The 25,844-nt window shown below is 43.5% G+C and overlaps 1 protein-coding gene across 12 annotated transcripts in view; it reads left to right on the top strand.

The window, feature by feature from the left end:
* The window catches only part of NHSL1 (NHS like 1), a 261,028-nt gene that overhangs the window by 162,305 nt on the left and 72,879 nt on the right, over window positions 1-25,844 (top strand). Inside the window, exon 1 of one of the 12 annotated variants that reach the window (XM_075924286.2) lies at window positions 1,230-1,506. The exons of the other annotated variants lie outside the window; for them this stretch is intronic. Coding sequence (XP_075780401.2) covers window positions 1,308-1,506 — 199 coding nt within the window. The 5' untranslated portion in view covers window positions 1,230-1,307. Of the gene's footprint in view, window positions 1-1,229; window positions 1,507-25,844 lie in introns of those variants that run through there. 12 annotated transcript variants of the gene reach the window in all.

The following is a 25,844-nucleotide window of genomic DNA, read 5'->3' as shown; positions in this document are numbered from 1 at the left end:
CAGACAATAATAATATTAGTGTGTGTAAGCAATTGCTATAGTTATCACAAAGATGTTCTGTGGTAGTGAATGGGAGGTCATGTGATTAGGGATGTAATATTTTGATTAATTGGCTAATCAAATAGTTAATTAAGGGCACTTCTGCCTTTGAAGTGTAGCAACTTCCCCACAAAAGTATTACCTAACCTCTTCACCCACTTGGGCTTATATGGAGGACCAGAAAGATTACCATTATATCTGCACTAATGTGTGCATATGTACAGAAGTAGAGGGAGTTATAGTATCAAGACTGATGCAGCTACAAATATGTAGGTCCCATTATTTAAAATGCTAATTACAGGGATCACAATGTTTAGGAGAGGTAGCATGGACAGTAGATTGAATTTGAAGTTAGTGACTGTTTATATCTGAGTTCTAATCCATCCTGGCTTTTCCACTTGAAGCATGGACAAATTGCTAAACCTCTCTGAGTCTTTGTCTTTAAGTAGGGACAGTATCTACATCACAGGAGTGTTAACAAGAATTCAGTAATTTGTGTCTAGCAGTTATAAAATGCTAAGTGATATATAACTGATTAGCTCACTTATTGGTGCACTGTAAATAAAGCCACAGACTAAACTGAGAGGTATTTCCTACAATTTTCGTAACAAATAATAGGATGCTGGTTTTAAAATCTGATATCCTTGCTCCAGTTCACATGTATAAAATCCAGACATTTACTCCCCTCCTCCCTCCATTTTCTTTAACCTGAATGAAAAAAATAATTTAAATAACCTTAATCAAGGCAGATTCCTTTCAGGTTATGATTCTGTATCTGTTCATGTTGCAGTGACCATGCTAAGTCATCCTTGCATAAGCTTCTAAGATATGACCATCTGTGTGTGACCATAGTACCTGTTGTTTAGAGGGTGACACATAATCTGGGATAAAGCTTAAGAGAAGCAGCGGACTTTAGTGAGAGCACCAAGGAACAAGTTTGAAATCTCTTGCAGAAGGATCTGTTTGTGCTGCTGATATTTTTCTGTTCCTTCACTGCAAGAATCAGTCAGAGAATGGACAAATACTGATGTATACAGCATCCAAAAAGTCATCTGCATAGTCAGATCACTTTTTAATGATTACAAAATCCTGTTCCAAATAGCCCACAAATTAAATAGTTTTGCTTACTTAACTGAGAAGGAGAGCAAAACCTTTCCCCTCCACAATCTTTTCCTCTGTCCATTTGAAAGGTTATGGACAGGCCACTCCTTCTGCTCCAAACTAGCCATTGGGAATCCTAAGGACATCCTTTGGAGCAGCATCTTACAATGCTTGCTTATGTGCCCTGCCTGCCGTCAGACCGGATGGTTGGGTGTTTGCACAGAAGCAAGTGGCAGGCAAACTACAATGATGATGAAGAGGAACTTATCCCACTGTATACAAACAAAATGGGAAATAGTCACATCAAACTTCGTGGGCGTCTCAAGAAGAAGTTACTGAACACAGAAGACAATTCCTTCTGGCCAAGTAAGAATGGATCATGTCCTTTTATTATGTTCTCACATAATGTAATTATTTGGAAAAAATAAACATTAGATGGACTCAAGTCCTTTTAAAAAAAATTAGTTAAATTTAGTAGTTGTCAGATTCGTAATTTGTCTAAGCAGATAAAGTGTCTTTTTTTTTTTTTTTGCACGATAGTGTGGTTAGGTAATGAATCTTGTTTACAACAAATATACTGTTTCAAGTAGTATTAAATTATGAGCAGTGCTTTTTGCTATTTAACTGTTGAGTGAAGAGGCCATGAGGTTGTCTTTATGGCATGACATGACCATTTTGAGAGCTCTTAGGGACTAGCTTAGTTTAATTAATCAAGTTTTTTTTAAAGCAAAACAGTGTATTGTATTAATGGTATGATGCCACATTACTTTGATTTTAAAGAACTGGAGAAGCAATTATATATATATATATATATATATAAATAATTAGAAAATTAAAAATAAAACCAAAGGAAAAAGAAGATTTGCTTCATAGATGTTAATTGTTCCATTTGGATGAAAGCTGCAACTGGTACAATAGATGAGCACTTAAAAAATCCCTTTATTACTAAGTTTTTTTTCCCCTCTGAATGTGAGGGGGAGAATTCCTGAGTCGTCATGAGTCTTTTTTGAAAGGTCAGGTTCCATTAGTAAATAGAGATTGAGATAGAGGACAGAGAGGAAGGAATGTACAATAGTAATGCTCAACTGGCCGTTGTTAACGTGCCTCTCCTTTTCTCTGTCCATTCAAGCAGAGGCACCCAGCTGTTCAAGGAGTGGTTGTTCAGGAAAGTGTATGAACAAAATGTGCAAAACGCAAGGAAAGCTTCCTTTGCAAAAACCTGCTGTGCTTAATGGCACCAGGCTTTGTTTGGAAAAAGTGAATTAATTCATTTGCACCTGTACTGATTTTCTTCTCTTTGCTCTCAGTCTGATCTGATGATGATGTTTATCACCAACAATTGAAAAACACCACCTTGCTATACAGTATTAATTCTGTTAAGTGACATTAGACATAGCTCTAATTTCCTGCATTATAACATTCTTCTGGTTAGTAGAAACATGCTTCCTTTAGTGTTCTGCCCCAAGGAGAGAATAATCCTGACCTGTTATTGAATAGATATCTCTGCCCTGTTTGAAGAAAAAATAATTTCTCAAAATGTAACTGAAGAAACATGACCTACAGGGTCCTGCTGAGCAGGTCTTTGGTTGAGTTTTGTATCTAATAGTAGTTAGAAAAAATTCTGGTATTAATTCTGGCAGTTCTGGTTTAAGTCAGAAGGGAAAAGAATGACTGCAAAATTATATGAAATACTATGGTACATGTGTGTTAGGGAAAATGTTGAACGATTTCATATATAAAGAAATCATGATATTGTTGTGACTAATCTGCCTCCAGCTATAATATTTTAGGAAATATATATGCACTGATGGAGCTCATGAAAAGATAAATGCAGTTTTATTAATACTGATTTATAGTTGGTTTGTTTTAGTAGAATTTCTTATTTGGTACAAAGGATACTTTGCAGACAACATTTTGGCTTTTTATGTGTGTATCTGGTGTTAGATGCCTCTTTTGAACTATCCAGGATAACTTGGCATGTTATCTAAAACAGAGCTAGTCCCTTAAAGGACCTTTTGGTATGTTTATGTATTGCATTCAAGGTATGTAAAACAGCTGTTCTGTTTGAACCTGCTTCTTCAGTGTATGAAGTTAAGATTAAGACTAGATGGAGCACTCAAATCCTACCCAGAGCTTTTCACTCCTTTCTCTTTGTGCTGCAAAAGTGCAAGGAATTCTCCTCCTCCCTCCCATTGTGTTGTGTCTTAATAATGACATTCTCCTGCAAGGGAGAGAAGAGAGAGAGCAGAAAGGAAGAAGAGAAGAGGTGACCCATCTGTGGAAGCTATTTAGTTACTACAGTATTTAAAAGTTTGTTAAATGTGCATTGGTCATAGTTCCTTTTTCAAGTAAACATTTGAAATCTTTCCACCCACTTAAATTGGTCTCTCTTTTCATTCATATTGTATATTTGTGATTCATTGTGAGGCTGTTTGATTCTCTGATTGATTCAATTTGATCAGTGCTTTATGAACTTTGAATCAGCAGAGTTATATAAATGTTAAAATGCTACATGTTGACTTAGAGACAGACAGTTGTGAAAATAAGACCCAAGGAAGCTTTAGCCATCGGCTCATTTCTGCTATATATTTGAGAGCGTTTGTCTGTCTGTGTGTGCATGTGTGTGTCTGCCTATTTTTTTTGTTTTGGTTTGTTTTGTTTTCTTTGTTCAAGAGCTCCTTCTAAACTGTAAAAGCTAGGGTTGTCAAAGAGTAGTCGACTAGACGACTAACCAATAAGCCTAGGTTTATTGGTTAATCTGGTCAGCTACTCGCATTCTTCCCCCTTGCAGCCTATGTATCAGAGGCAGCAAGGGGCGGAGCAAGAGATGGTGCTGGGGAGAGCTAGCTTAAAAGCTGGTTCCCCCCCCTCCACTCCCAGCACTGATTCTGTGGTGAGTGGGGGCAGGGGAAGAGAAGGTGGCTACAAAGCAGCTTCTGTCCATGGCAAGCCTGGGCCTGCCAAGGGCAGAGGCTGCTTCGCAGTAGCAGTCCTTGTCCACGGGTGGTCTGAACTCCCTGCGGACAGCAGCTGTTCCACGTTTCCCAGAGCAGTGTCTGTCCATGGGGGAGCTCAGACCTCCCACAGACGGGGCTGCTGCCACCCTACACTGCTGTCTCTCTATCAAAGGCGCAGTGTGGGGCGGCAGGCAGGCAATCAGCGAGGGGAGCTGGTTTGTAAACTGGTTCCCCTCACAGACCAACTCCCTTTGCCACCGAGCTCACTGGCTGCCAGCTCTGCCCCTCCCCGGGGACTACTGAATAATAATGTAACCGCGAAGATTTCATGTGGTTACACTACTATTCAAATACCTGCTAACTAACATACCTCGTAAAAGCTAGGACCACCAAATTCGATAGGCAGCTTCCTCTTATCATAACTTAAACTAAGATAAGGGTTTGCTTTTGCCAGGAAACTCGGGATGTGCCCAGCAAGGGATTGTTTCTTATAAATCCATACAGAAAGGAGACAATTACCAGACAGGTGAAAGGGGCTGGCTGAGAGCACCATCCAGTACTGCCCCAGTTCTGAGCCACCCCCCTGGTGCCCTTGGGGGGGAAGACTGAAGCTTCCCCCCCACCCCATTCATATGGGAACATTGCTGGCTGTTCCCCTTCGTCAGGAAGCAAGGGGAAAGTGCACCATTGCGTGTATTCCTCACTCTGGCTCCGGAGGGTGGGGTGGGGGACAAGGTATAGACAAACTTGAACCTGCCCCAGCCAAGGGACATGCCCCCTTTCTCTGGTTGTTCCCACTGGAGCTGCAGCAGCCATAGAGAGGTCCTTCTTCACCTGGCCCCAAGCTGCTGCAGTGAGAGAGGGCTGGAGTAGTCCTTTTTTCTCAGGACAGTTTCATCCCCAGCCCTACCTATCGTAACAATGTAATTGAAGAAAAAAAACCCTAATTGAGTTAAGGACCCGAGCAACTCTGGGTAAAATCTTCTAGTGCTCTATAATTCAGTTTCTGAGTATGCTGTGCAAATTTCTCTCCTCTTCTCTGTAAGTGCGTTCACTTTGCTGGTTTCAGTGTTTTAACAACACGAGAAGGGGAAGAGATAGGTATTCAAACTCTATGCATACATGTTAAAAGGAATTACATAAGAAATAAATAACATTAATATACCGAATCAACAATGGCATGTTGTTTGGTTTGTTGCCTCTCAGTGTGAGATTTTGAGACCCTTAGAGTCAAAATTTTATCTTATGTTTACTACACCTTCAATCCTGTTAATTTCAGTGAGGTTTCATGGAGAACAAGCAAAAAGCATATTTCTCCAAAGTACAAACCTTTTCAGCTGTTCTGGTTGGCCTATAGTGAAATATGAAAGGTTTCCTAGGTTTGCAATTTGTTCATTTGATTATCCGGTTTCTTAAAATGGTTCACTCAGTAGTGAAGTTTCTGGGTTTTTTTGGTGTTGAATGGTGAAATAATTACCATCCTTAAAATGCTACAATATTAAAATTCTCTACTCTCCTGGTAAACCACTGTTTAGTGTTCTTATATTGTGAAATTGAACTTTTTTGTGTTTTTCTGTGTGATGCCCTACTATGCAAGTCTTCACAGGACATATGAATTCTGAAGGGACTTCTATTAAGAACAGATTTTCCTCATTTCTGACAATAAAAGTGTATACCAATCATAATTAAGGCATAAATTGCAAGCCCCTTGAAGAACAAGTGAAAACCACCCATATTGGATAAGTACTGAGCATTTCACCAGTAGATAATCGTGTTTATTTTTTAATTTATTAATATTTATTTTAAGAAACAAAAGTGTTTTAGGAGCTGAAAAAATTTCTGGGAACAGTGATAACTGCAGAGCTTGTTGGTTAGGTTTTATCTCTGTTGATAAAAGCCTTCCATTGGGGTCCTTATAAAGCTGAATGAGAACAGCATTTTAAGTGGTTTCACAGTACTGATTTACCCTGCTGAAAAAAGCCCTCCATAATACTAATGTTGTTTTAATGCACAATGTGGTCAAATTATTGGATTTTCTCACAAATCAGCGGGTCCCCTTATTTGAGAGATGGGGAAGAATGTTGAGTTCTGTAGTAATAATCCTAAACACTAAACTTTTAGTTGTATTTCTTTACTATTTTATAGTGTGAATAATCATAATATATTTAAATTTGATATAAACTGAAGGTACTATGTTGCTAGACTTGTCTTGGTCCAGTGTTCATAACTCTGTTCCTCTGTGGTCATTACTGACCCATTTCTTATAAGTAATCAGGGTATTGAAATCAAGCAGAGTCCAGGAATAGGAATCATGTGTCTTCCCATAATCTTCTTGCTCTCAAGAAAAAAAAATCCAGTAGGTCAGCAAAGCAACAGTGACAGAAATGTCCTCACTTATCCGTGATTATAAAGAAACCCATCAGCCTAGATTGGTTGCTGATAGGTTTCTCAGTAGAGAGGTTACGTTGAAACATTTTTTTATCCCCGAACTGACATGTTATGAGGAATGGAAGAGGGGTGTGTGCACATAGGTATATTAAGCTATGGCGTTGTCCTTTTTTAAACAAACTCCTTGTCACATTTACAGCAGCTGCAGGTCTCTTGGATTGACCTTTACCATCCTTTGATTGTATTGCTAGGTTAGGAAACATTAGAGATGAACTCTGTTATTGCTGAATTAACTTAACAGTTTCATCTGTTTTTGAGACAGCTGAGTATACTGTGGTAGGGAGAGTTTTGGGGATTTTTGTGTTTGGGGGAGTGTTAGATTATGTTTGGCATTGGTTAAACAATAGGTGTTGCTAAGAAATTTCTCAGTGTTTTTTATTACCTAGTAGCAGCACAAAATGAAAATGTTTTCTGTTTGTGGTGTTATATATTCTGAAGACACCAAATGTCCAATTTTAGGTTTCAGGTGCTTTAAATTTTTTTTCTTTTTGCATCTACCCATATAATAATGTAGACTGCCATTCAGAAAATGTCTCTGTGTAAGTATAAAGAAGATGAGTGATTAAACTAAGTTTTAAACTAATGGAGCCTTCATAGCAAAGTCTGACTTTATGATTGTTAACTTCCTGGAAATGATTTTATTAAGTACAAGCAGAAGGATTTAAGTGGAAATAAGTGAAAACAGGCAGAGCAAAATAGATGACAAACTCAAAATAACAAAAAATGCTTAGATAAGTCTAACTGAAAACTCACTACACAAACTCATAACAAACTCTCCTTAAAATGTTTCCATTCCAGCAAAGCCTTCCAAAGCAGGGCTGTTCCTCACCTTGGGGTCCTTGGTTCCTTCCCTCGGGTGGGCTAGCCAAAGACTCCTAGTATCCTATCATTTTTAAAGATTCCCTTATTGCATGGGAAAAGTACAAGCATTTTAAGGCCTCTCCTCAAACACCTCATTGAATTAGGTTTGCCAGTGCCAATTGATGATGGCAGCATAATGTAAATCTATTCTATCAGGTCATGGTTCAGGAAGATTGCTTCTTGGAGAGGTAGCTGGTTCCAGATGAAGTGATAAAAGGCAATCAGTTTGTAGTTAAAGTGCATTTTTAGCACCTGCTGGATTATGGTTAACTAGTTCTTTGATTGGACCAACTTTCTTTGGTGAAAGAGACAAGCTTTTGTGTTTACACACGTCTCTCTCACCAACAGTCTTTGGTCCAATAAAAGATATTGCCCCATTCTTCTTGTGTGTCTAATATTCTGAGGCTGACAGGGCTATAACAATGCTGCATAGTTCTCCGATGAAAGTGTCATTTTTTTTACACTGGCCTTTTAAAAGTTCACTCTTCAGCATAACATTATATTGGTGCCCAAGCATGTGATCCCGTTTTCAGGAGGGGTGTATGTGTAGAGAGACAGAGAGAGTGTAAGATTTTCTTTATAGTTGATGTGGTTTTCTTGAAAACTGTGAGTAAAGGTGAAAATCATAACATACCTTCCTTCTTTCGCACTCTCCTCCAAGTCACTGTCCTTTCTGCCAGCTCTTCTCCCATATGCCATTCTCCGGCACATATGTATTAAGAAGCTGAAAACTCTAGTAATGCCCGCTAAGGATGTTAAAGACTAGTTGACGATCCAATAAGCAAAAGCTTATCGGATAGTCAGTCGACTAGTCGATTCTCCCCCCTCCTCCCCGCCTCTGTCAGATAGAGGCAGCAAGGGTGGGGAGAGAGTATTTCAAAGGGGCAGCGGTGAGGGGCTGTTCTTCTGAAAGGTGGAGGCGGTGTTCAGAGGGCAGCGCCACACAGCTGATCCCCAGTGGCTCACCTGTGCGGCGCTGCCCTTTGAACACCACATTTCAGAAGAGCAGCCCTGCACAGCTGAGCCCGAGGTCAGCTGTTGAGGCATTGCCTCTTTGAAACATTGAGGCGACATTTCAAAGTGGCGCTGTGGAGCCTGGGCTCAGCTGGGCTCCACACAGCATTTCAAATAGGCAGTGCAGCATGGAGCCCAGAGTCAGCGGGGGACTTTGAGTACCCCGCTGACCCTGGACTCTATGTTGCGCTGCGGCGTTGAAATTCACAAGAGCCCCCGCAGGGGACTCTTGTACATTTCAAAGCTGGCACGCCACATGCATCCAGGAGTCAGTGGGACTTCCCATTGGCCCCGGGCTACACACGGAGTTCTGCATTCGTCCTTTGAAATGTACAAGAGTCCCAGTGTGGGCTCTTGTGCATTTCAAAGGAGGAATGCGGAAGAGCCTATCAAGTAGTGGATGGAATTTCCATTGACTACTCGACTAGTCAACCGATATTTAACATCGTTAATGCCCACCTGGAAGGATGCTGTCCTGCAAGCACTCTGGATATAGTTTTCATCTAAACATACTGATGATTGTTATATCTGGCACCTACTCCCAGGTGTTTAGTCCCAATTGGATTTTACTTTGGAATCACAACATCTGGCTGATAGAACATGAGGGACACACTGATCAAAAATATAAGTAAAAATATAATAAACATCTACATATAATTTGCATAACAAAATGAATTTTAAATTACTTTAAAAATAATTTTAGGGATAGCTTTAAAAGTTTATTGACTAGGACTAATAGGATAAAATAATGGGAAATATTATAAAACTGTCTGGTACTATTTAGGTTACTTGAAGATCTTCAGACTTTCTGTTTATATCTCTGTCTCTTTTCATGCCACTTTAAAGGCCTGCTCTATACCACACTGCCTGTGACACTCATTGCTACATTGTTAGTTCCAGGATACAGCATCCCTGAATCAGATCAATTCCGTCATTAATTTATTGAGCTGCTGGCGCCAGCATTTTTTAGGTGAATTAAACTTACCTTTTCCCACCTTTATGGATAAGGATTAATAATTCTGGTTTATTCATACCTCTTAAGTATTACTAAAAAATTCTGATAGGATTGGTGACATTTAAACACCAGCAGTGCTGCCAGTTCATCAGTAAACAAAAGTGGTCCATCTTAATTTGTCTAATTAGCATGCAGTATGTGGGCCAGCTGCCTCACTGAACAAAAGCAGTTGATCACACTGTCTTATTAATTGCATATTAATTAAAAACATTCATCTTAACCATATGGGAGATGTTGCTGAATGCATTGAAGGCTGTTTAATACAAGGAAAATGGGAAACGAAATAGTAATTGTATCTTCAGAGTATAAATCTCAAGGGTGGTAGTGTGTGCACACCACCCTGAAGTGATCCATGTGTTGTCCTTCTGCTGTTTTTGTTTTGATTCATACTGAAAACATGGGGGGACTTAATGGAAAGACAGGTGACCATAATGAAGTATGTTTTGGTTGATGACTTTATGTGGATGAAAACCAAAACAAGTTGGTATTTAATTTGAATGAATATCCGAGAGGTAAATTATTTCAGACACATTTTCAGATTTGTTAATTATAGCCCCACGTTACCTAGAAGAAATGTGACATGTATGTCTGATCTCTGGTTCTTGTATTTATTTTTATTTATGGGTCAAAGATCTGGATGGGATTGCTTGGGAAGGGAGCCCTGATATTAGCTAGAGATATGCCAAATATATATAAGAAATACAAAACTTTTTGAAGTTCAAGACTTTATATCAGAGGGGTAGCAGTGTTGGTCTGAATCTGCATAAAAAACAAGTAGTCCTGTGGCACTTTATAGATTAACAGATTATTGGAGGGTAAGCTTTCATGGGCAAAGACACACTTCGTCAGATGAATGTATATGTTTTTGCTGTAGACTTATACATAGGTATCTCATATCTAAAAAGGACAGTTTCTGAGGAAAATTGACCTATTTCTGAGCATAAATGAATCCCTGCCCTTTTAAAAGTTAAATATGGCTTTTTCATCTGATGTTTTCATGTTTGCACGGTCTCTGTGGGCGTACAGCTGTTTCTGAAACTCTAAAAAATGAAATTGAGACTCAAATACTAGAGAAAACTGAAACACTGTGAATTTCTGTGCAAAACATTCCACAAAACTAAACTGTTGATTGCTGTATGTGTTTAGCATCAACCCATCTTTCACAATAATTAACTATATCACACTTGGAGGCAAGGCACTGAAATGCTTGCCTATATTTATGTTTTTATGCCTTGTGAATGCAGTTGCCACCACTGGAAAACACTCAATAGCTTTAAGTCAGATAGAAAATATAGATTATGACTACATGGAAGGAATTGATTTCTTCCCTTTCTCTCCCACATTTACGGTGTATTGGTCTAGATTCTTACTAGTTTGCATAGTTACTCATTTGGAAATTGACAAGTGCAAGTAGTTCCCTGTAGATGGCAGTCTTTTGCCTTATGCTAGGCATTCACACTGATGTTTTGGAATGCAAAACATTTTCCTCTCAGATTGCAGTTAAATCAGTGGTGGGCAACCTGCAGCCCATGAGATATTTTGTTTATTGTTGTCCACAGGGTTGCCAGATTATTCTAGTTCCTGAAGCGAGATATGTGCTAGTTATACACAACATTGACTGTACACTCCCTCTGTATCCAATCAAACAGCTACTATGGTTCACAACGGTGCCAAATAACCTAAACATTATACCCCCTATTCAGAATCCCCCTGATCATGCATCCAAGCATTGCATTAGTCCAGGGGTGGATAATAATTTTTGATAGGGGGGCCACTCCAAGATTTTGGTAAATGGTCGAGGCTGCACTTTTCTGTGGTGGGGGAGCGGTGTCTGAAATGGAGGTTGGGTGCAGAAAGGAGTTTGGGATAGAGCATTGGGGTGCAGGAGAGGGTGTGGGGTCTGAGAAGGGGGTTAGGGTTCTGACCTGGGGCAATGGATTGGGGTGCAGAGTCTGGGAGGGGGTATGTTAGTAGTTAGTAGTATGAAAGTAGTTAGAGACATTGAGGCTAATGGCAATTGGGACAAATTACAACATGGTTTTACAAAAGGTAGATCGTGCCAAACCAACCTGATCTCCTTTATGAGAAAGTAACAGATTTTTTAGATAAAGGAAATGCAGTGGATCTAATCTACCTCGACTTTAGTAAAGCATTTGATACAGTACCACATGGGGAATTATTGGTTAAATTGGAAAAGATAGGGATTAATATGAAAGTTGAGAGGTGGATAAGCAACTGGTTAAAGGGGAGACTACAGCGGGTTATATTGAAAGGTGAACTGTCAGGTTGGAGGAAGGTTACTAGCGGAGTTCCTCAGGGATCAGTTTTGGGGCCAATTTTATTTAATCTTTTTATTGCTGATCTTGGCACCAAAAGTGGAAGTGTTCTAATAAAATTTGCTGATGACACAAAGTTGGGAGCTATTGCCAATTCAGAAAAGGATCGGGATATCATACAGGAAGATCTGGATGATCTTGTAAATTGGAGTGATAGCAATAGGATGAAATTTAATAGTGAGAAGTGTAAGGTTATGCATTTAGGGATTAATAACAAGAATTTTAGTTACAAGCTGGGGACACATCAGTTGGAAGTAACGAGGAGGAGAAGGACCTCGGAGTCCTGGTTGATTATAGAATGACTATGAGCCGCCATTGTGACATGGCCGTGAAAAAGGCTAATACGATCTTGGGATGTATTAGGCGAGGTATTTCCAGTAGGGATAAGGAGGTGTTAGTGCCATTATACAAGGCATTGGTGAGACCCCATTTGGAATACTGTGTGCAGTTCTGGTCTCCCATGTTTAAGAAGGATGAATTCAAACTGGAACAGGTACAAAGAAGGGCCACTAGGATGATCCGAGGAATGGAAAACCTGTCTTATGAAAGGAGACTCAAGGAGCTTGGCTTGTTTACTTTAACCAAAAGAAGGCTGATGGGGGACATGATTGCACTTTTAAAATATATTAGAGGGATAAAATACCAGGGAGGGAGAGGAATTATTTAAGTTTAATACCAATGTGGACACAAGAACAAATGAATATAAGCTGGCTAGTAGGAAGTTTAGACTTGAGATTAGACGAAGGTTTCTAACCATTAGAGGAGTGAAGTTCTGGAACGGCCTTCCAAGGGAAGTAGTGGGGGTAAAAGATCTATCTGGTTTCAAGATTAAACTAGATGGGTTTATGAAGGGGATGGTTTGATGAGATAACATGATCTTGGTAACTAATTGACCATTCATTATCAGTGGGAAATAGGTCAATGGAGGGATGATAGGAGTTACTATAGAGAACTTTCTGGGTGTCTGGCTGGTGAGTCTTACCCACGTGCTCAGGGTTTAGCTGATCGCCATATTTGGGGTCGGGAAGGAATTTTCCTCCAGGGTAGATTGGCAGAGGCCCTGGAGGTTTTTCGCCTTCCTCTGTAGCATGGAGTACAGATCACAGCTAGAGGATTCTCTGCATCTTGGGGTCTTCAAAGTATTTGAAGGCTTCAATATCTGAGATATAGGTGAGAGGATTATTCTAGGAGGGGTGGGTGAGATTTTGTGGCCTGCACTGTGCAGGGGGGTCAGACTAGATGATCATAATGGTCCCTTCTGACCTTAAAGTCTATGAGTCTATGAGTATGGGTGCAGGAGGGAATTCTGACATAGGGAAGCAAAGGGTTTGGGTTACAACCTAGGACAAGGGATTGAGGTTAGCAGAGGGTGCAGGGTTGGGGAAGCAGTATGGGTGCAGGAGAGGATTCTGGTCTGGGGAGAGGTGTAGGAGGGTGTGCAGGGTCTGGGAGGGAGTTGTAGTCTGGGGCAGGGGGAAGGAGATGAAGAGGGTTTGGGTGGTGACCCAGGACAGGAGGAGGTGGTAACGTGGGGCAAGGAGTTGAGGTGGGGGAGGGAGGAGCTGGGGTGACAGAGGCAGGCTCTGGCCTGGAGGCACTTACCTAGGCAGCTTCCAACCAGCAACCAAGTGGGACCCTTGGGCAGGTTCCCTGCCTTCTGCAATCCCAGGCCGCTCAAAGAGGCTGGCTGGCTGCTGGGGCCATGTGCCTCTCTGCCTCTGAGAGTGGAACTTTGTGCACTGCCTATGCCCTCCAGCACCATCATCACAGCTCCCATTTGCCTATTTCCCTCCTCTCCCCTTGGCACGCAGCACAAAGAGATGCATGGAGCAGTAGGCTGCTTTGAGCAGCCTGCCAGAGAGTCCCAGTGGGGTGTGGGCCAGATCCAAAGGCGTGGATCTGGCCATTGGTGCATATCTTGCCCACCTCTGCATTAGTTTTTGGCCACAGCATCTTCCTGGATGGTTGTGTTCAGCTGGTTGTCCACCACAACCCCCAAATCTCCTAGAAGCAATGTGTTCCATTACTGTACGTAAGGGCCTATGTTCTTTGTTCCTAGGCCTGTGCATTTACATTTAACCATATTAAAAGCTACATTGTTTACTTGCGCCCAGTTTACCAGCTGATGCAGATTGATGGTAGCAGTGACCTGTCCTCTTAATTATTTAACACTCATCCTTAGTATGCAAATATCATGTGGTACCATGTCAAATACTATCCGAAAGTTTAAGTATATACATTAACACTTTATCAATCAAACTTGTAATCTCATAAAAATATCAAGATGGGGCTGATGCATGAACTAGAAAGACCACAGCTTGAATTCCAGATCCCTGGCTTTGTCTGTAGTTTTAGCAGTCACTTTACTTAGAAATTGAGCAAATCTGACCTGGAGTCACTGAAGGGCTATGAAACCCCATGATACCATTTTTTGCAGTCACTTACTGAAATGGAACTGCACTTAAATCAGTCTCCATACGTCTTCCACACAGAGATTTGCATCAGTCTAAGTATTTGTCATTTTAAAATAGAAGCCTCTCAAGCACTGGGCTTAACTGTCAGGTTGCAGTGCCTATGTAAAATCCCAGTTAAAAAGTTAACTGGGTAAAGCTAGGGGCAGGGATAGCTCAGTGGTTTGAGCATTGGCCTGCAGGGTTGTGAGCTCAATCCTTAAGGGGGCCATTTAGGGATCTGGGACAAATCTATCAGGGATGGTACTTGGTTCTACCTTGAGGGCAAGGGATTGGACTCGATGACCTCTCAAGGTCCCTTCCAGTTCTATGAGATAGGTATATCTCCGTAAATGGTTACCTGGTTAATTGTGATCCACGGCTGGGGTCTGCTCCTGGAGTGGCTCCGAGTCTGCTGCACCATGCCGGAGTAGCCCCCTACTGGTTATTCAGGTAAGCATGCCAGTAAGATGCATGCTTTACTGGGTAACCAGTTAAATAAACACTTAACCCTTTACATCCCTAATTCATATCTCTTCTTAGAACAACACTTTGTTAATATTCAGAGAGGTAGCCATGTTAGTCTGATTCAATAAAAACAAATAGTTGGGAGGCACTTTAAAGATTAACAGATTTATTAGCGTGTTAGAGCATAAACGTTCATCAGCTACAACTCACTTCCTCAGATGCTGAAGAGAAAAAAAACAAATGTTAAAAAAGGATGCAGATATGGGACTGTGACATCAGGGCTAATTAAATCAGAATGGATGTGGTTCATCTCCAGTTGTGGTGAGAAGATAAGAGTAGCTGAATGGGAGATTACCTGTTCTGTTTTGAGAACCACTAACTTTTTATTTTGACTGGGGCTACTCAACTTTGGAAGCCCTGGGGGCCACAGTGATACTCACAGCATATGCTGAGGGTCGCAACTTAAGTGTGGTTGCATATACATGCAAATATATATACAAATATATGGAAAAAGCTTATTTCACACTGAATACAAAGATTAAATCAGGACTATACAACATGCAAGCCCCATTTTAAGTCAGTTCTGCTGGTATTAATAAAATGCAATATTTACCCAATTCCTACCCATATGACAGCACTTTTAAAGAGCAATGACAGGAATTTAACTACTAAAATGCATATCAACAGAAGACCATTCTATTTACTTGCCCTTGTGGAGGCCATGCCCAGTGGAGGCCATGTTCAAAGAATCCCACCTGTGGGCGGCATGTTGAGCCCCATGTAAACCCAAACCGCACCACAGCCCGCAAACAAACAGGCTGCGTGCGGCCCACGGGTCACATGTTGAGCGGCCCCGATTTAGACTTCACTTCAGGTTCGGTTCAGTTCAGTTCAGTTCGGCTTTACATGTGAATCCCAGCTCGGCAATTTCTCTCCACAGTCTGTTTTTGAAGTTTTTCAGTCTGAGAATGGCAATATGTTGGCAAACATCCAGCCTGATAGCTGGATCTGACCCAGGTGATGTGTAAACCTGGCCAATGTGACAGTCTTAAGTGTCTGTTGAATTTAATGTTTTGTTTCTTAAAGTTCAGTTGCTAACACATAGACTGTTTGGAAGCCTTCCTTCCAAGTGTTAAGTAGGCTTTTCTGTTAGAATGCACAGACATTTTGAAACAATAATTCCAAGAAGGGTCAATATTTATTCTCAACATTTTAAAACCGGAGCCTAATGACAGTAATTCAAATGGCAACTTTTACTACTACTCAGTTTTAGCAGAAACATTAATCTGTTAAACCTTTCCTTTGTTGGATACAGGGAACTTAAAAACTGTGGTGATATAAAGGCTGGAACCAATGGTGCCAAATTGTTTCTTAGGTCCTCTCTGGGTGATTGGGGGAAGAGGAGGATGAAATCCATCTGCTTTTTGGCCCTTCCTGAAAACAAATTAGTGGGCTTTTTACAAAGTGTTTTTCTTGCAGTTTTGTGTTCTGTCTTTTGGGAGCCCCTAACCTTGAGTTTCTGGCCTGGAGACTTTAATTACATTTATAATGAGCTCCTTTTCACAGAAAGTTTGATAACTATTTTGTTTAAGTGATCTCCTTCAGTTTTTTCTAGCAGCGTTCTTTTTATCTCCCTGATTTTCCTTTTGTTTGTGACACATTTGAATGATGAACATGAAGGCATTGCTCGACCAGTGATGGTGAGCTGGTGTTCTGGAAGTGTGCAAGTAGAGCATTGAACAGGTAGTAGGAGCAGTGTCAGATTAAATAATTAAATAGAGGCAGAGGCACTCTTTCAATGCACGGTAGATTTAATTTGTTGTAAGCCTTTACCCCATAGTTACTGAAGGAGAACTATAGGGAAGTGCAGGGTTTTCTCTTGTGTCTGATGATAGTGAAGATTATTTTGCCTATCTTGTCTTCAGTAGTATTCATTCTTCAGAAGTGAATGTTAGCGCTATTTGGTGTTGCATAAAAAATGTGTTCTCAAAGCATGCATAGAAAAAGGGTTGTTTCATCTCTTGATGCCTGGAATGGGCACCCTTATAGAATTTTAAACACTGGGAAATGTTTTGGATATTTTAGGTGTCTCTATTTAAAATTCTTTCACAAAGTTTGCTCATGAATCAAACCAGCGGTGATAAGCAAATTAGATTGGAGAACGGCTTTTTACAGGTTTGTAATTAACTTGGAATGATTTTTGGACTTTATTTGTAAAATAGTAAACTTCTCTGTGATTGGAGAATATTTGTGTGCTTGAGGGTGTTTTTGCACTAGATAACTTTTGGCATGGTTATAAAATAAGGATATTATAATCTGATACTTTTAGTCACCCTAGCATATTGTTGAGTTGTATGTAAAGATATTATATTTCATCAAATACTGTATTTCATAATACTGAATAAAAGTTGCTGAAGAACAGAATGCATCTGTATCATCATCCCATAAATGTGATTAAAGAAATTGAAGGCTTTTTCACATCACTGTGCATCTTAAGAACAAAATTATTGAGGTTTTATTGATTAAGTTTTCCTAAGGGTGGAAATTTCATTTGTGTTTGACTACACCACTGATGTTTGTTGTAAACAGTCTAGTTGAACTTTCTCTTTCAGTGGTCACACCTTTCACTGAGTTTGCTGGAGACTGCTGACTAGGTACTTCATCTGGCAAAAATATTTTTTTTAAAAACAACATACTTTAACAACATGGCTCCTCCATTTGTGTTTATTTTCACTGCCATAACTAGTGACTACTCCATTGCTCTTGATAATCTAAGTAGATCAAATTGTTTAATAATATTATTGGAATGTAGAACTGGCAGTCCTGTTAGTCATGTTAGTAAAGGAGAGTGGAATTTGGACCACTGTACCTAGCATTAAAATACTGTACAGCTGTTGGAATGTGAAATGGAACACACTACAATTTTAAAGCTATATTAAAAGGTGACAAGGTTTACTCCTTTCTTTAACTATTGATAATGCTTTGCCTTTTAAAAAATTAACAAAGGATTTATCTGTACAGAGTAACTGAGTAGGACACTAGAGTTTATTGTGAACTGAAAATTTGGCAGAAAACGCCCCAAAATATTTGTCACTCTATTACTTCAGGATCTTTGCAGAATTGTTAAGACAGGACTGGCTGGCTTGAAATCATAGTTTTATATCATATTGGCATTTGTGGCCAGCTCAAGACACTTCCTACGTTGAAATTACACACATATAATGAAATGCTGACCTGACTTTTAAAGACGCTGAGTGTCTGCAGCTTCCATTCATGTGGAAGTTGTGTTCTCCACACCTTGCAAAAGGTCACCGAGCTGAGCTGTTCGTTTTCAAGAGGTTTTAATTTCTTTCTGGCATACGTATTGTCTAAAAAGCACTTATCAAATTGATACTGAAATGAAGATGGTATGACTGTGTATATTGTCTAAAAAGCACTTATCAAATTGATACTGAAATGAAGATGGTATGACTGTGTAGGTTAAGAGGGTTTCAAATATAAGTAGTAAATCTAGTAGCATGAATATTTTTATAGATAGACTGCGTTCTGGATTGCTTTAAATGTTCACTCTTGTAATGCCTTTCATCTGCTTGAAAAGTTTCCACTGTTTATTAGGTTGGAGACTGAGGGACAAAGGACGTATTTTTGCAGTTAAGTGGGTCTTACTCAAATTGTGATTTTATTTTAATGAGGAGACTATCTTAATACAATATCTGGCTGAACCTGCCAGCCCTCACTAGGCACAGTACTTCCATTCAAGTCATTGGCAGTTCTGTGTGGAGAAAGCTTGCTGGGTTGGGCCCCCATGTCAGCTCCTAGCACATGGGTTCCCAAACTGGGGGTGTGTGAAGAAATTCTGGGGGGAGGGAGGGGAGGGAGAAGGCACAAGGCGACCCAGCCCCTCCCCCATCAACAAGTTTTGCAGCTATTGGGGGGTGGGGTGGGGCGTGAGGGTTCCTCAAAAATCAAAAAGGGGGCGTGTTGCCAAAAAGTTTAGGAACCACTGCCCTAGCACATTTTTATAATCATGTTTTATAACCAAGTTCAGCCTTGACTGTACCTACTTAGACACAGCCAGGTAAGCCAGTGTTTATGGAGAGACTTGGTTTAGAGGTGTGAACAGATCACTAAATAGACTCAGCAGTTCAAGTTGTCATTCTAAAACTGTAAATGATCTGCGATGTAGTCATGGGCAGATTATCAACCTCTTACTTCTCTTTCCCATCTGTGAAAGAGGCTCTTTATGTGGATGTTTTGAGGATTCATTAATTAAGGTTTGCAGTTTGTTTTGAAGAACAGAACGCTGTATAAATGCAGCATTGTTATCGTTGTTATTAACACTGGTCTTGCTAATGCAGTTGCAGCACAGGTATATAAAATGGGTGTTTTGTACATTCAGCAGGGAGTAAATGTTATGAGCTAATTGGGCATCAGCTACAGGTTGAACCTCTCTAATCCAGAACTTTCTCATCCAGAAACATCCATCATCCAGAATGATTTTAGTTAGCTGGATGTCCATTTTTCATGGGTGTGGCCAAGTTTCCTGTGGTCCCATAAAGTTTGTTTACAGCCACCAGTCCTAGCTCTCAGTATTCTGTGCTGTTATTTAGCTCTAATTTATCCCTATATGTCCTCTATCAGCCCAGCAAGCAGTGTTAATGTTGCTAGACAGTATTGACCTCCCGTAGTCCAGAACATTATCTTGTTCGGAATCAGTCAGATCCTTAGGTATCTGGACTAGGGAGGTTCAACCTATATAATTCTTCTCAGTGTGCTGATTTTACTGTGGGTACACATGTGTGCCAGGTCCTCCAGAAACAGTGTCCCTTGGTCTGCACCTTTGCACTATGCCTTCATCTGCTGCAAGCTGAGGGTGGTAAGTCTGGGAAGGAACCTCCTGTGTTGGTAGCTTCTAGCTTCTTTGGTTCAACTTTACTGTAAAAAGACTGTAAATAATTATTAATAGTTTTGTTAGCATATAGTTGTAGTTTATTAGCGGGGATAAGGGCATCTCCCTTTCACATCTCCCTCACAGTTCATTTTCTTGTTAAAGGTGTGTCATTCACACCTGCCTCTATTCCTCCTGTTTATTTTTGCTAACCTTATATATCAGGAATATGAAGCTCTGTCTTGAATGTTTTTGTTTGAGAACTAGAGAGCAGGAATGAAATCTTTCTTGTTTCTTAGTTAAAATGGTGTGAAGGTTTGAATCTTTCACAAAGAGATTTTTCTTGTGTGTGTGTGTGTGTGTGTGTGTGTGTGTGTGTGTGTGTGTGTGTGTGTGTGTGTGTGTGTGTGTGTGTGTGTGGTTTTATAACTCAAATAATTGTGTGCATCTGACTAAAACTTTTCCCTCCCTTAGTTGCGTAGGTTAAAAGTCTCTTGTGATGTATAATCTCACTTGGTCAGTTCTCCAGCAAAAACAGGGAAGATCTCATATATTTACTATTAAAAGAAGCAGAAACATTCTGTCCCTTTTTTTGTGGAGGACAGTTGTAGAAATGTCAGGCCTTCTGTATAGGTCAGAAAGAAGTAAAGGGACACACACCCCAGTTTTTCCTTTGTACAGGTTGGACCTCCCTTGGCACTTTCGGGGCCTTTCCCGAACGAGGGGATTTGCCTGGACATGGGGATGTCCCTCTCCTCATGGCCTGTGCTGCCCTGCCCCACTGCCACCAGACTAAGGCAGCCTGGCCCCGCTGCTGCCCCAGCCCTGGGGCTTTCTAGCTGCTGCTGGCCCCACTGTTGCCAGAGCCAGAGCAGTGGGGCTGGAGCTCCACAGCCACTTAGCTTTACAGCTGGGGCTGGAGCTGTGCAGATACTTTGCTCTGCAGCCAGGACTCTATGGCTCAAGCAGGGGCTGGGGTCAGAGCTCCACAGCCACTGCCAGGGTTGCAGTTCCCTGGCCATGACTGGAGCTCCCCGACCACTGGGGCTAGAACTCCCCGCCATCTCCCCCCCACCCCCAACACTGGACTCCCAGCTGAGTCACTGGTCCCCCCACTGCACTTCTGCCCTGCCACCAGATGTCCCTGTTCCTGGGCTCTATGGTCCAGAAATATCCATGGTCATGCCAGACCATAGATGTTGCCGGACCAGAGAGGTCCCGGTTAAGGGAGGTGCAACCTGTAGTTCACTTTTCAGAAGGAAGTGGCAAATTCCATCACTCTCCAGTTATACTTCCAAGGATATTTTTTCAGGCAGTATATGTGATGCTATTGTTTGCTTTTCTTGGACTCGGGTTGCCCATAATAGTACCTCATTGCAAACAAGGGTTTGACCTGGAATTGCACTTAGGTCTAACAAGGTTTCCAGTGTGAAAGAGAATCTTGGAAGGCTGGATGCTCGCAATTGTTTTTTGCATACATATTAAAGTCTTGACACATCTCTTTCATAGTTACATCATTTACAATTCAAAAATATATTTGTTTAGGTAATCTCAAAGGAGACACAGCCTTTCATGTGAATTGAAAACAGGATGGTCAGGTTTGAATTGCTAGTTTGTGTTTCAGTGACACTAGAAATGTCTCATGCCTGTGTAGTCTGTCAAGCAGAGTTGGAAATAAAACTTCAAACCAGCCTCCATATGATGGTTATTTTTAGAAGTTAAATTAATTAACAGGGTACATTTATGGGACTAAACTTTCATATTAAGGACATCATAGGGATATTTTAATTAAGAGGAATTGAACCACACAAAGGTCTTGTTTGAATTCTGTTTTTCAATTTTTGTATATGTGTTTGGTGTCATGAGATCAGTATACAGGCAGTCCCCGGGTTACGTACAAGATAGGGACTGTAGGTTTGTTCTTAAGTTGAATCTGTATGTAAGTCGGAACTGGCGTCCAGATTCAGCCGCTGCTGAAACTGATCAGTTTCAACAGTGGCTGAATCTGGACGCCAGTTCTGACTTACATACAGATTCAGCTTAAGAACCCCAGGCATCTCCAAGTCAGCTGCTGCTGAAACTGATCAGCGGCTGATTCCAGGAAGCCCGGGGCAGGGGCTTCCTGTAGTCAGCCACTGGTCATTTTCAGCAGCTGCTGACTAGGGGACACCTGGGGCAGAGCAGCTGGGGTGCTGCTGGGTTGGTCCAGTGGCACCCAGAGCGGCGCTACGGGACCAACCGGCAGCGCCCCAGCTGCTGTACCACAGGCGTCTGGAGCAAAGCCGCGGAGCACGGGGGCAGTGGGACAGCCCAGACGCGCCGTGGCTATCCTGCTGCCCTCGGGCTCCGTGGCTTTGCTCTGCTTTGCTCCCCATCCCCCTGGTCTGCAGACCAGGGGGACGGGGAGCAAAGCGGCGGAACACGCGGGCAGTGGGACAGCCCAGACGCGCCGTGGCTATCCTGCTGCCCTCGGGCTCCGCGGCTTTGCTCTGCTCTGCTCCCCGTCCCCCAGGTCTGCAGACCAGGGGGAGGGGGAGCAGAGTAGAGCAGAGCGGCGGAACGCGCGGCCAGCTGACAGCCCAGACGCGTCTGAGCTGTCAGCTGGCCGCGTGCTCCGCTCTGCTTCCTCCCCCCCCCCATGGTTTGCAGACCAGGGGGAGGGGGAGCAGAGCGGAGCAGAGCAGAGCGGCAGAACGCGCGGCCAGCTGACAGCCCAGACGCATCTGGGCTGTCAGCTGGCCGCGTGCTCCGCTCTGCTCCCCCCCCCCCCCTGCAGATCAGGGGGAGGGGGAGCAGAGCGGAGCACAGCAGAGCGGGGGAACGCGCGGCCAGCTGACAGCCCAGAAGCGTCTGGGCTGTCAGCTGGCCGCGTGCTCCGCTCTGCTCCCCCTCCCCCTGGTCTGCAGACCAGGGGGAGGGGGAGCAGAGCGGAGCGGAGCAGAGCAGAGCAGAGCGGCAGAACGCGCGGCCAGCTGACAGCCCAGACGCGTCTGGGCTGTCAGCTGGCTGCGCGTTCTGCCGCTCTGCTCTGCTCCCCCTCCCCCTGGTCTGCAGACCGGGGGGAGCAGAGCGGAGCGCGTGGCCAGCTGACAGCCCAGACGCGTCTGGGCTGTCAGCTGGCCGCGCATTCCGCCGCCGCTTTGCTTCCTCTCCCTGGTCTGCTCGAGACCAGGGAGAGGAAGTGCCCCATTCGTAACTGCGGATCCGACGTAAGTCGGATCCGCGTAACTCGGGGACTGCCTGTATCTCTTGACCAGCGCAATAAGTTTTCTGCAGACCTGTGAGGTGGACAGGGTCTCAAGTTGCAGTGCATCCTAAGTAAATTATGATTCCTCCTTGCACCTTCTCACAAAACAAAGTCAGGTGGTTATATGAAGTCAATACATTACTTGGGCAGAAAGGAACTTGGGGTAAGGGATTGAGGTGCAGGAGAGGGTGCAAGGTCCGGAAAAGGGTATGGGTGCAGGAGAGGATTCTGACCTGGAAGAGGGGTGCAGAGTCGGGGTGGGAGGGGGAGAAAGAAGGTTGGAGGGTGGGAGGAGCTGGGGTGCCAGAGGCAAGCTCTGGCCGGGAGATTCTCACCTGGGTGGCTTCTGGCCAGCAGCCCAGCAGGTTCCTCATCCAGGCTCTCTGCCTTGCTCCTTCACACAGCTCAGAGCAGGGTTCCATGTGCTGCTCCAAACACTGTGAGCCTGGAGGGAAAGAGAGAGAGAGAGAGAGAGAGAGAGTACTTTTGCGGGCTGCTGTCTTGCAAACAGACAGTTCACATTGGCGAGTTTCCGTCCAATGGGAACTGTGAGATGAAGGGGGTGGGGGTGCGGCATCTCACAGGCATCTCTTTCCCTCAGGGGGACTTGCAGTATTCAGAGAGTTGTTCTGAGCAGTTTGGGGGGCAGGACAAGCAGGGAGCCTGGTTGAGGCTCCTGCTGTGCCCATGGGTCTCATGTGGTGGCTTAATGGGCTGAATATGGACTGCGGGCTATATTTTGGCCACCTCTGCCTGAGAGCATAAAGAGTTTGATGACATATCTGAAGGTTACACACAAAAATCAGTGGACGAGATGAAATAAGAACTTGGGTCTCCTGCCTCTCCACTCCATGAAAAATCCACTTGGTCCATATACAGATATAATGGTCATGGTGAGCAATGTAGGGAGGGAAGATGGATGTACATTCGGAGCCATCTTGTCCATAGGATGTTTTGGAATGGCCACCCCAGGCCCCGTGCTTTGGAGGCCGTCTCAAATATCCTATGTGTAGGAGGAACCCAGGGGAGTATGGGGCCTGGTGCAGGGTGGCAGCAGTGCTCTTCCCCTCTCCCCCCCACAGACACACAGTCACCGCACTGGTGGGATCTGTAGTGACCTAGCAGCCTGCTCCGATGGGCCCCACTGTGCTGCCCTTTCTCAGCCAACTCTGATCTGCTTCTCTGTGGCAGCAGGGAGTAGAATGCCCCAGTCCTTGGGCGTTCCTCTTCCCACTGCCACGAAGCGGGACATGGTGGGCTGGGAGGGTAGTACAATGCATCTAAACCATGTGTCAGCAGCTTTTCCGACGTGCTGTGCCAAGATTTAACTCTCCTGCCCTGGGCCATGCCAAGCTCCCGGGAGGGAAGGGGTGCTCTCCACCGCACACCCCGTGGACCACCTGAGTCAATGTAAACCTTTCCATGGCCCACCAGTTGCTAATGGAAACTCACCATTAATTACATAATTATGCCCAAGCCATTTTGCTAGTGCTGCTGCTGGGGAGAATGGTTTAATTTATATTATTAAACAGATTAAGGCCGTGTCCAGACTCAGGGTTTTTTTCGGGAAAAGTAGCCTTTTCCCGAAAAAACTTCACCTGCGTCCAGACTCAAGCCACGTTCTTTCGAAATTATTTCGAAAGTACGCGGCTTTTCTTTCGATGGCGGTAAACCTCGTTTCACGAGGAAGAACGCCTTCCTTCGAAAGTTCCTCTTTCGAAGGAAGGTGTTCTTCAATGTAAAGAGGCCGTCTTCGAAAGAGAGCATCCAGACTCGCTGGGTGCTCTCTTTCGAAAAAGCGGATTTTTCTTTCGAAAGATCCGCCTGCAGTCTAGACGCGATCTTTCGAAAGATGCTTTCGAAAGATGCTCTTTCGAAAGATGCCTGCAGTCTAGACATAGCCTAAGTGTTTTAACTTTTTCATGTTAGTTTATCAATCTTCATTTTAAATAAAGTAGAATGTCCAACACAAAAAGTTTCCATGTTTTCTTTATTTATGGCATATGTGGGGAACTTTTTTTGAGTTGGGGGTCACTGACCCACAGAAAAATCAGTTGGAGACCACATAACTGAGAAGCAAAAAAAAACCTCCTCCCCAAACCCCCAATCCTCACTTATGTGGCCCCCAACTGAGACACCTCACTCTTCTGGCAGTACAGAACCTATGGGATGAGGGGAAGGGGCAGGGAGGACTGAGGTTCAGGGCTTTCCATAGGCCAGATTTACTTTTCTATGGTTCCAGAGTTAGCGGATTTTGTGGACCCCCCTGAGGCTCTGGGTAGGAACTAAAATGAGGGGCTCAATGTGCAGGACAGGACTGCCATCAAGTGGGATGGGGATGCAGGATCTGGGTGGGAGGTAGGGTGCAGGTTGGGGTGAGGAGAACAGGCTCTGGAAGGGAGTTTGGTGGCAGGAGAGGGTGTGGGCTGGAAGTACAAGAGGGAGTTTGGGGGCAGGGTGGGGATGGGGGAGTATCGCAGTAAAGGTGCAAGGGTGAGACTGCAGCCAAATAGCTCGTTGGGGAAGGAAGCGAAGAAGTGGGTAATAAAGGAAAGTGCAGCTTCTGCAAATTGTATCCCCCCTCACATCTTCCCTATGCTTCCGCCTCACTCCCCTCAGTCCCATGATCTCCCCAGCCTGATCCCCTGCATTGCCCCATACTCCTCAGTGCAACCCCTGCCCCCTCCCATACTGCCCCTGCAGCCTGATCCCATGTCCCTCAGTGCAAGCCCTACCCTCTCCCATCCTGCCCCCCACTCTCCTTCACTCCCTTCTGCCCCCACATCCCTGTGCCCTCAGCGCACTCACCAGCAGGGCAGCAGTTCTGGGACTAGCAGTGCCCTGGGAGCAGCACTGGAGTGAGGAGAGGTAGGGGTGGGGGGCAGCATCTCTTCCCTGCCCTGCCCAGCCCTTTGCCTGCAGGCTGTGGCACAGGCTGGAGCAGGCAGAGCCTGGGGCTGTCCAGGGCTGGCTCCTGCCCAGCCAGGTGCAGCGGAGCGCTGGGGAAGGGACCCTGCACA

This window comes from Pelodiscus sinensis, chromosome 3 (genome assembly GCF_052426305.1).
Source record: "Pelodiscus sinensis isolate ZL-2025 chromosome 3, ASM5242630v1, whole genome shotgun sequence".
NCBI lineage: Eukaryota > Metazoa > Chordata > Testudines > Trionychidae > Pelodiscus > Pelodiscus sinensis.
This window is presented reverse-complemented; position numbering and strand designations above follow the sequence as displayed.